The 14231-nt window shown below is 47.2% G+C and overlaps 1 protein-coding gene across 3 annotated transcripts in view; it reads left to right on the plus strand.

Annotated features, from left to right (window-relative positions):
• The window catches only part of LOC140719851 (uncharacterized), a 37589-nt gene that overhangs the window by 20417 nt on the left and 2941 nt on the right, over nucleotides 1–14231 (plus strand). For all 3 annotated transcript variants that reach the window (XM_073034769.1, XM_073034770.1, XM_073034768.1), the window contains 2 exons: nucleotides 11179–11295; nucleotides 12377–12598. In XM_073034769.1, the coding sequence (XP_072890870.1) occupies nucleotides 11179–11295; nucleotides 12377–12598 (339 nt within the window). The remainder of the gene's footprint in view (nucleotides 1–11178; nucleotides 11296–12376; nucleotides 12599–14231) is intronic.

Below are 14231 nucleotides of genomic sequence, written 5' to 3' on the forward strand. Positions count from 1 at the left end.
ACTCTGTCCATGTCTTTCAACGTTCGAAATGTTTCTATGAGGTCCCCCCACATTCTTCTCAACTCCAATGCGTACAGTACAAGAGCGATCAAACGTTCCTCGAATGTTAACCCTCTCATTCCCGGATTCATTCCAGTGAATCTTCTCTGAACCCTCTCCAACGTCAGCACAGCACTTCTTAAATAAGGAGCCCAAAACTGCACATAGTATTCCAAGTGCGGTCTTACCAGTGTCTTATAGAGCCTCAACAACACATCCCTGCTCCTAGAACTGAGTTACTCCAGAAATGAATTCCAGCATTGCATTCCCCTTCTTTACCACCGACTCAACCTGGAGGTTAACCTTAAGGGTATCCTGCACGAGGACTCCCAAGTCCCGTTGCATGTCAGAACTTTGAATTATCTCCCCTTTTAAATAATAGTCTCCCCTTCTATTTCATCAATTAAAGTGCATGAACGTACAATTTCCAAAATTGTATTTCACTTGCCTCTTCTTTGCCCATCCCCCAATCTATCCAAGTCTCTCTGCAGACTCTCTGTTTCCTCAGGACTACCGGCACCCCGCCTAACTTTGTATCATCAGAAATCATAGCCACAAAGCCATCTATTCCATAATCCAAATCGTTGACATACAGCGTAGAAAGAAGAGTCCCCAGCACGGGCCCCTATGGAACACCACAGGTAACTGGCAGTCAAACAGAATGGATCCCTTTATTCCCACTCTCTGTTTCCTGCCGAACAGCCAACGATCTATCCAAGTAGATATACCTCTTTCAAATCTGCCCTCATTTTTCTACGCTCCAATGCCTTATACAACATCAACATAACATTCCAACTCTTATACTCTGATTTATAAAGGCCAATGTGCCAAACGCTCTCTTTCCTACCCTATCTACCTGTGACGCCACTTTTAGGGAATTATTGTATCTGTATTCCCAGATCACTATCTTCTACTGCACTCATCAGTGCCCTATAATTTACCTTGTATGAACTACCTTTGTTTGTCCAGCCGAAGAGCAATACCTCACACTTGTCTGCATTAAACTCCACCTGCCATTTTTCAGCCCATTTTTCCAACTGGTCCAATTCCCTCTGCAAGCATTGAAAATATTCCTCACTGTTCACTACACCTCCAAACTCTGTATCATCAGCAAGCTTGATAATCCAATTTACCACATTATGATCCAGATCATTGATATAGATGACAAGTAACAATGGACCCAGCACTGATCCCTGTGGCACACCACTAGTCACAGGCCTCCACTCAGAGAAGCAATCCTCCATTACCACTGTTTGGTTTCTCCGTTGGGCCAACGTCTAATCCAATTTACTACCTCACCATGTATATGTAAGAGGTTTCTTCTTACTTTATGTTACCCGCGACTGCGACCTAGGGACTGAATCTTCCTAACTAACCTGCCATGCGGGAGCTTGTCAAAGGCCTTACTGAAGTCCATATAGACAACATCCACCGCCTTCCCCTCATTCACTTTTCTAGTAACCTCCACGAAAAACCGTATTAGATTGGTTAAACATGACCTACCACGCACTAACCATGTTGACTCTCCCTAATGAGTCCCTGTCTCTCTAAATACTTGTAGATTCTATCCCTTATTACTCCTTCCAATGATTTTCCTACACCTGATGGTAATTTTACCGGCCTATAATTTCCCATATTTTTTTAGAGCTTTTTAAAAAAAAAAATAACGTAAAAACGGAAGAGCTATCCTCCAATCCTCCAGCACCTGATCCGTGGATACCGACATTTTAAATATTTCTGCCAGGGTCCCTGCAATTGCAACACGAGTCTCCCTCAGGGTCCGAGTGTAAACCCTGTCAGGGCCTGGGGATTTATCCACTTTGACTTGCCTCAATACCAGTCTCCTTCAAGGACCGAGGGTAAACCATATCAGGGCCTAGGGGTTTATCCACTCTGACTTGCCTCAAGACAGCAATCACCTCCTCCTCTTCAACCTCTATAGGTTCCATGACCTCACTACTTGTTTCCCTCATTTCCATAGGCACCTTGTCAGTTTCCTTAGTAAATATAGATAAAAAAAAGTTTTATGATCTCCCTCATTTCTTTTGCTTCCATACGTAGCCGACCACCCTGATTTTCAAGAGGACCAATTTTATCCCTTACTATCCTTTTGCACTTAATATACCTGCAGAAGCTCTTAAGATTATCCTCCAACTTGACTGCCAGAACTACCTCATGCCTTCATTAAACCCTCCTGATTTCTTTCTTAAGTATTTCCTTGCACATTTTATACTCCTGAAGAATTTCATTTGCTCCTTGTTTCCTATACATTTCATACATTCTCTCTTTCCTTATCAGAATTCTAACATCCCTAGAGAACGAAGGTTCCTTAATCTAATTCACTTTGCCTTTATTCCTGACAGGAACATACAAATTCTGCACTCTGAAAAGTTCTCCTTTGACGGCCTCCCACTTACCAATCACATCCTTGCCAGAGAACAACCTGTCCCAATCCAAACGTTTTAGATCATTTTTCATTTAATCGAATTTGGCCCTTTTCCAGTTTAGAACTTCAACCCGAGGACCAGATCTATCTTTATTCATGATCAAGTTGACACTAATGGCTGTATGATCACTGTCCATCGGTGTTTCCCCACACAGACTTCCGTCACCTGTCCTAACTCGTTTCCTAATAGGAGATCTAAAATTCCATCCTCTCTAGTTGGTACCTCCACATATTGATATAGAAAACTTTGCTGAAGACATTATACAAGCACTAAACCATCTGGACCTTTAACAATATGAGAGCCCCAATCAATATGTGGAAAATAAAAATCCCCTACTATCACAACTTTATGTTTCCTGCAGTTGTCTTCTGTCTCTCTGCAGATTTGCTCCTCCAGTTCTCACTGACTATTGTGTGGTCTGTAATACAACCCCATTAATGTGGTCATCATGTCTTTCCTGTTTCTCAGCTCCACCCATATGGCCTCGGTAGCCAAGCCCTCTAATCTGTCCTGCTTGAGCACTGTTGTAACATTTTCCCTGACTGGCAATGTCACCACCCCCCCACCCCCACCCTTCATCCCTCTGCCTCTATCACGTCTGAAACATCGGAACTCTGGAACATTAAGCTGCCGTCCTGCCCCTCCTGTAGCCAAGTTTCACTAATGGCTATGATGTGATAATTCCACGTGTCAATCCACGCCCTCAGCTTGTCTGCATTCCGGACGATATACTCCTCGCATTGAAATAGACACGCCTCCGAAGGTTGTAATACCCATACACAACACTTCTATTTCTGACTTTGCATGAACTTTTAACACAATTTATTTCCACCCCCGCTCCATGATCTGCTCTGGCCCTCCAGTTTCCACCGGAACTGCTCGTGGTTTTATACGTCTCTGTGAGGTCACCACTACGTTCCAAGAATTAAAGTCCCAAACTGACCGACCTCTCTGCACAAATCAGTCCCTCGAGACTAGACAACATCCTCGTTCTCCTCCTTCGCTCTCTTCCACTTTCACCCCAAACTCTCTGTCCCTCTCCTACACGAATCTCCTCCTCTACTCGGTTCCCGATTCTCCCCAACCACTCTCCTAAAAAAAGACTTTGCCCGTCTATGCCGTTCTATCTCCCCAGCTCCCCACTCTTCCCCCTCTGCCCCACACTCCTCCCCTATTATCTCTCCTTCCCCCTCTCTCGTCCCTGTCTTCTTCCTTTCGCACTAACACCCCCCTCTCCCCCTCAGTTCTCACTCCTCCTCGTCATCCACTTTCACCTAATCCTGTGTCCTCTGTCTCCCGGCACCCTGGAGTTTTGTACCATCTGAGACCTTGTTAACGTCTAGGTAGATTACATCTACTCCCCGTGCCTGTTCCGGCCTTCCAGATCAAAGTAGCCCGACAGCTCTCCCTGGGTCTCACACCATCCAGTACCTCTCTCCCTCCTCCATCTTCCACCCTCCATACTTCCCCACTCCCTCCCTCTCTCATCAGTCAATTCTTTCTCCGTCTCTCCCTCCCTTCCTCTCTTCCATCTCCCAGAGTGATCTGCCATCTGGGATCTTGTGACTGTACTTGTTAATGTCAGTGCGCATTTTATCAACCAATCAGGACAAGCGGGTCATCCCCAATCAAATCGGTCTGTCTAATCGCCCTAGGCCTCACCCCATTATGCAGAGCGGCACAACAAATGCCTTATTGAAGTCCCTGCACATCATGTCAACTGCACTGTCTCATCAGCCGTCTTGGTGCCTCTTTCCAAAGATGGAAACGTAACATGTTCCCTCAGTGGACACTTGTCTACACTTCCTGCTGCTTCGGTGCATCTGCCAGATTAATCATAGACCCCTACCCAACCCGGACTCCCTCCCATCGGAGTGGGTGTGTGGTGTGGTTGAGATATCAGATTATCGAAAGGCCCCCTAGAACGTTCAGATGGACTTCTGACCTCACGATCGACCTCGTCGTGACCTCTTGCACGTTATCGTCTGCCTGCACTGCCCTCTCTCTGTAACTGTGACGCTTTGCTCTGCAATCTGTGATTGTTTAACGCTGCTCTTCAACTATGAAAGGATTTGTATCTCTGGATGTCACTGGGACTTCGCCTCTCCGTGATGTATAAAAATGATCTGGATTAAATTGTAGAGAGGTGATTTAGACACATAAAAATCATAAAACACATACAGCACAATGCAGGCGCATCGACCTACAAAGCTGTGCAGAACATGTCCCCATCTAAGAACTACCAAGACTTTACCCATATCCTCTGTTCTTCTCAGCTGGATGTAGCTATCCAGGAGTCCTATAAAGAACGTATCATTTCCTCCTTCACCACCGCCGCCGGTAACCCATTCTACGCACTCACCACTCCCTGTGTAAAAAACTTACCCCTGACATCTCTTCTACACCTACTTCCCAGCACCTTCAAACTATTCCCTCCCGTGCTAACCATTTCAGCCCTGAGAAAAAGCCTACATGATCTATATGATCAATGTCCCTCCTTATCTTGTACACCACTATCAATTCATCTCTCATCCTCCATCGCTCCAAGGAGAAAAGGCCGAGTTCACTCACCCTATTCTTATAAGGCATGCTCCCCAATCCAGGCAACATCGTTGTAAATCTCTTACGGTTTCAAGGTCCTTCATATAGTGAGAAACATTGAAAACCTGCAGCACAATACAGGCGGTTCGGCTCACAAAGTTGTCCCGAACATGTCTCTACCTTAGAAATTACTCAGCATACCGATGGCCCTCTATTTTTCTACGGTCCATGTATCTATCCAGAAGGTCCTTAAATGACCCTATCATGTCCGCCTCCAGCACCGTTTCCGGCAGCCCATTCCACGCACTCACCACTGTCTGCTTAAAACACGTACCCCTGACATGTCCTCTGCACCTACTCCCCAGCACGTTAAGCGTGTGTCCTCTTGGGGCAAGCATTTCAGCCCTTACACGACTCATCCTCCGTCGCTCCAAACAGAAAACGCCGAGTTCACTCAACCTGTTCTCATAAGGCATGCTCCCCAACCCAGGAAACATCCTCGAAAATCTCATTTGAATCCATTCTATAGCTTCCAAATCCTTCCTTTAGTGAGTCAACCAGAACGGAGCACAGTACTCCATCTGGGGTCTGAACAGTGTCCTACATAACTGCAACATTACCTCTCAGCTCCTAAATTCAATTCCACGATTGATGAAGGACGATTTGCCGTATTTCCTTTCTAACCACCGAGTCAACCTAAGTAGCAGCTTTGAGTGTCCTATGGACTCAGACCCGAAGTTCCCTCTGTTCCTCCACACTGCCAAGAGTTTTATCATTAATACTATAATCTGCCATCATATTTGACCCACCAAAATGAACAGACCCGCACACTTAACTGTGTGGAACTCCATCAGACACTTCTCAGCCCAGTTTTGCATCCTATCAATGTCCCGCTGTAACATCTGACAGCCCTCCACACTATCCACAACACCACCAACCATAGTGTCACCAGCAAAATTATTAACCCATCCCTCCACTTGCTCATCCAGGTTATTTATAAAAATCACAAAGGGTAGGTGGCGCAGAACAGATCTCTGAGGCACTCCGCTAGTCACAGGTGTCCATGCAGAATATGACCCTTCCACAAGCATAATTTGCCTTTTGTGGGCAAGCTAGTTATTGATCCACAAAACAATATCCCCTTGGATCCCATGACTTCTTACTTTCTCAATAAGCCTTGCTTGGGGTATCATATCAAATACCCTGCTAAAATTCATATACACTACATCTCCGGCTCTACCTTCATCAATGTGCTTAGTCACGTCCTCAAAAAACACTATCAGACTCGTGAGGCACGACCTGCCTTTGACAACGCCATGATAACTATTCATATTTATATTAAACCTCTCAAAATATTCATAAATCCTGCTTCTCAGGATCTTCTCCATCAACTAAGCAACCACTGAAGTAAGACTCACTGGCCTATAATTTCCTGGGCTATCCCTCCTCCATTTCTTGAATAAGGGAACAACATTCGCAACCTTCCAATCCTCCGGAAACCCTCCCGTCCTCATTGATGATGTAAAGGTCATTGCCAGAGGTTCAGCAATCTCTCCCTCGCTTACCACAGTAGCCTCGGGTACATCTCATCCGGTTCCGGTGACTTGTCCAACTTGATGCTTTCCAAAAGCTCCAGCACTTTCTTAATTTCTACATTCTTAAGCTTTTTAATCCACTGAAAGACATCCCTTTAATCCAGTCATTGGATTCTGGCATGGTGCCAGAGGACTGGAAAATTGTAAATGTCACTCCACTCTTTAAGAAAGGGAGAAGGCTGCAGAAAGGAAATTATAGACCAGTTAGCCTGACCTCAGTGGTTGGGAAGATGTACACTTTACATATTTCTGCCAGGGCCCCTGCAATTGCAAAACGAGTCTCCTTCAGGAACCGAGGGAATACCCTGTCAGGGCCTTTGGATTTATCTACTCGGACTTGCCTCAAGACAGCAATCACCTCCTCCTCTTCAACCTCTATAGGTTCCATGACCTCACTACTTGTTTCCCCAATTTCCATAGATACCTTGCCAGTTTCTTTAGTAAATACAGATACAAAAAAAAAAAAAAACATTTCAGTTCTCCATTTCTTTTGGTTCCATACGTAGCCGACCACTCTGATTTTCAAGAGGATCAATTTTATCCCTTACTGTCTTTTTGCTTTTACTATACCCGTAGTAGCTCTTAGGATTATTCTGCACCTTGACTGCCAAAGCAACATCATATCTTCTTTTAGCCCTCCTGATTTCTTTCTTAAGCATTTTCTTGCACTTTTTATGATCCTCAAGAATCTCATTTGCTCCTTGTTGCCTATATCTGTCATACATTTTTCTCTTCTTCTTTATCAGACTTCCAATATCCCTCGTGAACCAAGGTTCCTGATTCTTATTCACGTTGCCTTTAATCCTGACAGCAACATACAAACTCTGCACTCTCAAAATGTCTCCTTTGAAGGCCTCCCACTTACCAATCACATCCTTGCCAGAGAACAACCTGTCCCAATCCACACTTTTTAAACCATTTCTTCAAATTTGGCCTTTTTCCAGTTTAGAACTTCAACCAGAGGACCAGATCTATCTTTATCCATGATCAAGTTGAAACTAAAGGCGGTATGATCACTGTCCTTAGGTGATTGCCCTCACAGTCTTCTGTCACCTGTCCTAACTTAGTTTCCCAATAGGAAGATCAAAAATTGCATCCTCTCCAGTTGGTACCTCCACATATTGATATAGAAAACGTTGCTGAAGACATTTTACAAACTCTAAACCATCTGGACCTTTAACAGTGTAGGAATCCCAATCAATATGTGGAAAATTAAAATACCCTACTATCACAACTTTATGTTTCCTACCGTTGCCTGCTGTCTCTCTGCAGATTTGCTCCTTCAATTCTCACTGACTATTGTGTGGTCTATAATACAACCCCATTAATGTCGTCATCATGTCTTTCCTGTTTCTCAGCTCCACCCATATGGCTTCTGTAGCCAAGCCCTGTAATCTGTCCTGCCTGAGCACTGTTGTAACATTTTCCCTGACTGGCAATGTCGCCACCCCCACCCCCACCCTTCATCGCTCTACCTCTATCACCTCTGAAACATCGGAACCCTGGAAAATTAAGCTGCCGTCCTGCCCCTCCTGTAGACAAGTTTCAGTAATGGCTATGATGTGATAATTCCACGTGTCAATCCACGCCCTCATCTTGTCTGCCTTCCGGACAATTCTCCTCGTATTGAAATAGACACGCCTCCGAAGATTGTAACACCCATACACAACACTTCTATTTCTGACTTTGCATGAACTTTTAACACAATTTATTTCCACCCCCGCTCCATGATCTGCTCTGGCCCTCCAGTTCCCACCCCCCTGCAAATCTAGTTTAAACCCTCCCCATTCAGCGCTCGTGGTTTTATACGTCTCTGTGAGGTCATCACTTCGTTCAAGGAATTAAATTCCCAACCTGTCCGACCTCTCTGCACAAATCAGTCCCTCGAGTCTAGACAACATCCTTGTTCTCCTCCTTCGCTCTCCTCCACTTTCACATTACCCACCCTACACTCTCTGCCTCTCCCGTACACCCTTATCCTCCTCCTCCACCAATCTCCTCCTCTACTCGGTTCCCGATTCTCCCCAACCACTCTCTTAAAAAACCTTTCCCCGTCTATGCCCTTCCATCTCCCCACTCTCTGCCCCACTCTCTGCCCCACTCTCCTCCCCTATTATCTCCCCTCCTTTTCACCTTCGCCCTCTCTTGTCCCTGTCTACGTGCTTTCTCACTAACACCCCCCTCCCTCCCTCAGCTCTCTCTCCTCCTCGTCATCCACTCTCAGTTCAATCCTGTGCCCTCTGGCTCCCGGCACCCCGGAGTTATGTACCATCTGAGACCTTGTTAAAGTCTAGGTGGATTCCATCTACTCCCCGTGCCTGATCAGTCCTTCCAGATCCAAGTAGCCCGACATCTCTCACTGGATCTCGCGCCATCCAGCATCCCCCTCCCTCCTCTATCTTCCAACCTCTCTACCTAACTCTCTACTTATCCCTCTCCCTCCCTCTCTCACTGCTCCTTCGGCCCACAAAGCAGTGACGAACTCCCTAGGAGTTATAAATAGCCCTCTATTTTTCTAAGCTCCATGAGTCCAGAAGTCCAAAGATAGCCCCAATCGGTACCCGCCGCCACCACCGCCGCCTGCAGCCCATTCCGCGCACACACCCATCTCTCCGTAAAAAAAAATCCAAGCCACTTAAAACCGCGCCCTCTCGTGCTAGCCATTTCAGCCCTGGATGAAAAACGTCGGAATATCCACACGATCAATTTTCTGATCATCTTATACACCTCCATCAGGTCACCTCTCATCTTCCGTCGCTCTAAGGTGAAAACGCCGAGTTCACTCAACCTATTCTCATAAGCCATGCTCCTCAATCCAGGCAACATCCCTGTAAATCTCCTCTGCATCATTTCTATGGCTTCCACGTCCCCCCTGTAGTGAGGCGACCAGAACTGAGCAAGGTGGGTCTGAACTGGATCCTATATACCTCTTTGCTCTTAAATGTATATAAAATGATCTGGATGAAATTGTAGATAGGTGCGTTAGCAGGATTGCTAATAATACCGCGAGGGGTGGTGTGTGGAGAGCGGAGAAGACTGGCTGAGCAGTGGGACGTAGATCAGTTACAGATATGGTTTGGAGACCGGGCAGATGGAGTTTAACCCGGACAAACCTAAAATGTTGCCCCTTAATAGGTCAAATGAAAGAAATGTCACACAATCAGAGCCAAGACCCTAAACAGTGTTGAAACATAGAAACATAGAAAACCTACAGCACAACAGAAGCCCTTTGGATGATAATGATGTGCCGAACATCTCCATGCTTTAGATGGGCAGAGGATCGTGGGGTTCATGTTCATTCCTCCCTGAACGAAATTATCCTCACAGGTAGATAGGGTTGTGAAGAAAGCTTATCGGTGTTAGCTTTCATAATTCGAGGGACAGACTTTAAGAGTCGCGAGTTAATGATGCAGCTGTATAAAACTCTGTTTAGGCCACACTTGGAGTACTGTGTCCAGTTCTGGTGGCTTCACTATAGGAAGGGTGTGAAAGCATTGGAAAGGGTACAGAGGAGATTTACCAGAATGTTGCCTGGTTTAGAGAGTGTGCATTATGATCAGAGATTAAGGGAGCAAGGGCTTTACTCTCCGGAGAGAAGGAAGATGAGAGGAGACATGATAGAGGTGTACAAGATATTAAGAGGAATAGACAGAGTAGACAGCCAGCGCCTCTTCCCCGGGGCACCACTGCTCAATACAAGAGGACATGGCTTTAAGGTAAGGGGAGGGAAGTTCAATGGGGATATTTGAGGAATGTTTTTCACTCAGACAGTGGTTGGTGCGCAGAATGCACTGCCTGAGTCAGAGGTGGAGGCAGATACACTAGTGAAGTTTAAGAGACTACTAGACAGGTATATGGAGGAAATTAAGGTACGGGGTTTACATGGGAGGCAGGGTTTGAGGGTCGGCACAACATTGTGGGCCGAAGGTTCTGTACTGTGCTGTGTTGTTCTATGTTCTTCCCTTAATTAGTCGGGGCATTGAGTACAAATGTCAGAGAGTTGTGTTGCAACTTCATAAAAATCACTAGTTAGGCCGAATCAGGCGCATTCTATACAGTTCTAGTCACACAGTGTTGAAACATAGGAACACAGAAAATCTACAGCACAACACCGGCCCTTCGGAGAACAATGTTGTGCCGAACATGTCCTTACTTTAGATGGGCAGAGGATCTTGAGGTCCATGTTCATAGCTCCCTGAACGGGGCTGCACAGTTTGACGGGATGGTTAAGAAGTCCGATGGCATTCTTGCCTTTTTAGTCGGGGGCATTGAGTACAAATGTCAGGGAGTTATGTTGCAACTTTATAAAAATCACTAGTTTGTCTGAATCAGGCGTATTGTATACACTTCTGGTCACCCCATTATCGGAAGGATGTCAGGGCGTTGGGGAGCCTCCGGAGAGATTTAACAGGACTCTGCCGAGATTCGATGGCATGTGTTACAACGAGAGGTCGGACACCTGGGTTGCTTCCTCTGGAGCGGAGGGTGGGTGGAAGGGAGTCCCAGTGGGGGTCACGGCTGATTTCACGCACACACTGAATGGTCTCTCTCTACAGGTGCGCAGAAACAGGAGCCGGGACAGAACATCGGAAACAGACCGGATCGTAAGATCTACCTGCTCTGCCTCGTTACGTTCGCCCTCGTCGCGATAGTGGCCGGGCTCTCGATCTATGGTGAGTGGAACGGGCTCCGGGTGTAGTCATACCGCAAACAAGCAGAGAGGAATGAAATGTTAGCGCAAAGAAGCTCAAACTGACACCGACACGCCACTCACCGTGACGTGGAAACGCCCCTCAGAGTGACAGGGATACGTTTCTCACTGTGACAGTGACACGACCGTCTCCGTGACAGTGACAGGCGTCTCACAGTGATACAGACGTTACCCTCAACATAGCATAGAGAAGACCCTCACCATTATTATGACAGTGCCGTCACATCGTGCACGACAGTACACTCACCGTGACACCGACACACCTCTCACCGTGACACTGACACAGCATTCATCGTGAGAGCTACACACCCTTCTCCGACATCGACACTCCCCTCTCAGTGACACCAGCATTCCCCCACAGTGACCCGGACACTCTACACACCGTGACCCCGACTCCCCCTTTACTGTGGCACCGATACTCCCCTAAACGTGACATCGAGACTCCCCTCACTGTGACAGTGACGTACCTCTCACCATGACACTTACTCGCAACTCACCGTGACATCAAGCCCACACCATTACACCGACACTCCCTCTTACCGTGACACTTACACAACCCACACCGCAACACTGACACTCCCCTCACACTGACAGCACCACGCCCGTCACGGTGACACCGACACTCCCGTCACTGTGACACCGACACTCTCCTCATCGTGACACTTACATACCCCACACCGTAACATTGACACTGATCATCGTGACACCGACACTTCCCTCACTGTGAAACTGACACAAACCTCTCCATGACACTGATGCGCCACTCTGCGTGAAATCTACACACCCCACACGGTGACATCAACAGGCTCCTCATAGTGACACAAACATTTCCCACACTGTGTCACAGAGAGGTCCATCACTGTAACACCAACAGACATATCACTGTGACACTCACACACCCCTCACTGTGACACTCACACATCCTTCACTGTGACACCCTTCACCGTTACACTGACACAACACTCACTGTGACCCGTTCGGTAGCGTGACGCTGACTCAATGTGTCACTGCAAACGCTAAACATCCTTCGCCATCTCTCTCAGTATCACAGATTCGTCAGTCTAAGGAAACCTGTCACCGAAACTACCATGAGTTAAACTCAACCCTTCAATCCAAGCTTTCTGCGCTCAACTCTAATCTGTCCGATCTTAAACAAATGCACAGCGATCTCCGTCAACGGTTCACTGAGATGGAAACGAAGTACAGATCTGTCAACGAAACCAAGGCTCAAATCTGTGAATTGAAGAGATTGAAGAGCAGAAGAGGTGAGGCATCATCCCCCTCTTTCACCCGCTCCTCATCACAGGGCAGGCATGGAGAGAGGAAGCGTCACTTCGTGCTTATCATCGGGTGTGTGTGAAGAGATGGTATGGGGCGTGATTCACTCTGTGTTTGACCCGGTGAGTGTGCGATGGGGCTGCGTGGAGGAAGTTTCACTCTATCACTGAATCCAGGAGAATGTGATGGGAAGTTGTGGAGATGGATTCACACCGGCGTCTGATCACGGGATTGTGAGACGTAGCATTACAGCTTCACACTATGTCTCACTCCGGGTGTGTATGGATCAAGCTTCACTCTGTGTCTGACAGCAGGACTGTGTTATGGAACAGTGCCCAGAGGGCTTCATCACATGTCTGACCCTTGAAGGGTGTTATGGGACCATGCAGAAAGAGTTTCACTCTGTCTGATTCCGGCAGTGTGTGATGGGACGGCGCAGAGAGGTTTTCACTCTGTGTCTGAAATCGGGAGTGTGTAACGGGACGGTGCAGTTGGAGCTTCACTCTGCGTCTCACTCCCGGAGTGTGTAATGGAATCGTAGAGAGACTCAGGGTGTTTGACTCCAGGTTTGAATGATAGGTTCCTGGAAAGAAGGCTTCAGTCTGCGTCTGATCCCGGAAGTGAGTGATAAGACAGTGCAGAGGGAGCTACACCCTGTCGCTGAATCCGGGATTGTGTGATAGGATGGTTTGGTTGGAGCTTCACTCTGTGTTTGATTCCCGGAGGATGAAATGGGAATGGAGAGAGAGAGAGAGAGAGAGAGAGAGAGAGAGAGGAGAGAGAGAGAGAGAGAGAGAGAGAGAGAGAGAGAGAGAGAGAGAGAGGAGAGAGAGAGAGAGAGGAGAGAGGAGAGAGAGAGAGAGAGAGAGAGAGAGAGAGTCTAAGTCTGACTCCGGGAGTGAGTGTGGGAACTAGCAGAGACAGTTTCAATCTGTGTCTGACTCCTAGAGTCAGTCATGCGACGGTGTAGAGCGAGGTACACTCTGTGTCTGAATCAGCAGTACGTGATGTGACGGTGTGAATGGAGCTTCACCCTGTGTCTGACTCCCAAAGAGTCTCATGGGATCGTAGAGAGAGAGCGTCTGTGTCTGAATCTCTGAGTGACTGTACAGAGAGAAGTTCACTCTGTGTGACACAGGATTTTGCGACTGGATGTTTTCGAGGGAGTCTGACCCCGTGAGTGTGCCATGGGTGGGGGTGGGCGGAACTAGACTTTGTGTGTGAACACAGGTGGGAGTGATGGGGCGGTTCAGACAAAGCTTCACTCTGTGACTCGCCAGGGAGTGTTTTGGGACGTAAGGAGGGAGATTCACGTTTCTTTAGACTCGGGAGTGTCTGATGGGACGGTGTGGAGGCAGCTTCCTTCTGTGTCTGACACTTTGCTCTGTGGTGTGTTGAGAAGCTCTTGAGCGAGAATCACTCTCCCTCTGACATTTAACGTGTGCTGAGGGAGTTTCTTTCCGTGTCTGACTGCTGGAGTGTGTGATGGGGCCGTGGAGAGAGAGATTCGCACTGAGTCTGACCAAGGCTCTGTGTGATTGGAATTTGCGGAGGGATTCTGTTCTCTGAACAAGAGAATGTGTGATGGGGCGGTGTAGAGGGAGCTTCACTCTGTGTCCT

Source organism: Hemitrygon akajei, unplaced genomic scaffold, assembly GCF_048418815.1.
Source record: "Hemitrygon akajei unplaced genomic scaffold, sHemAka1.3 Scf000033, whole genome shotgun sequence".
Taxonomy (NCBI): Eukaryota; Metazoa; Chordata; class Chondrichthyes; order Myliobatiformes; family Dasyatidae; genus Hemitrygon; species Hemitrygon akajei.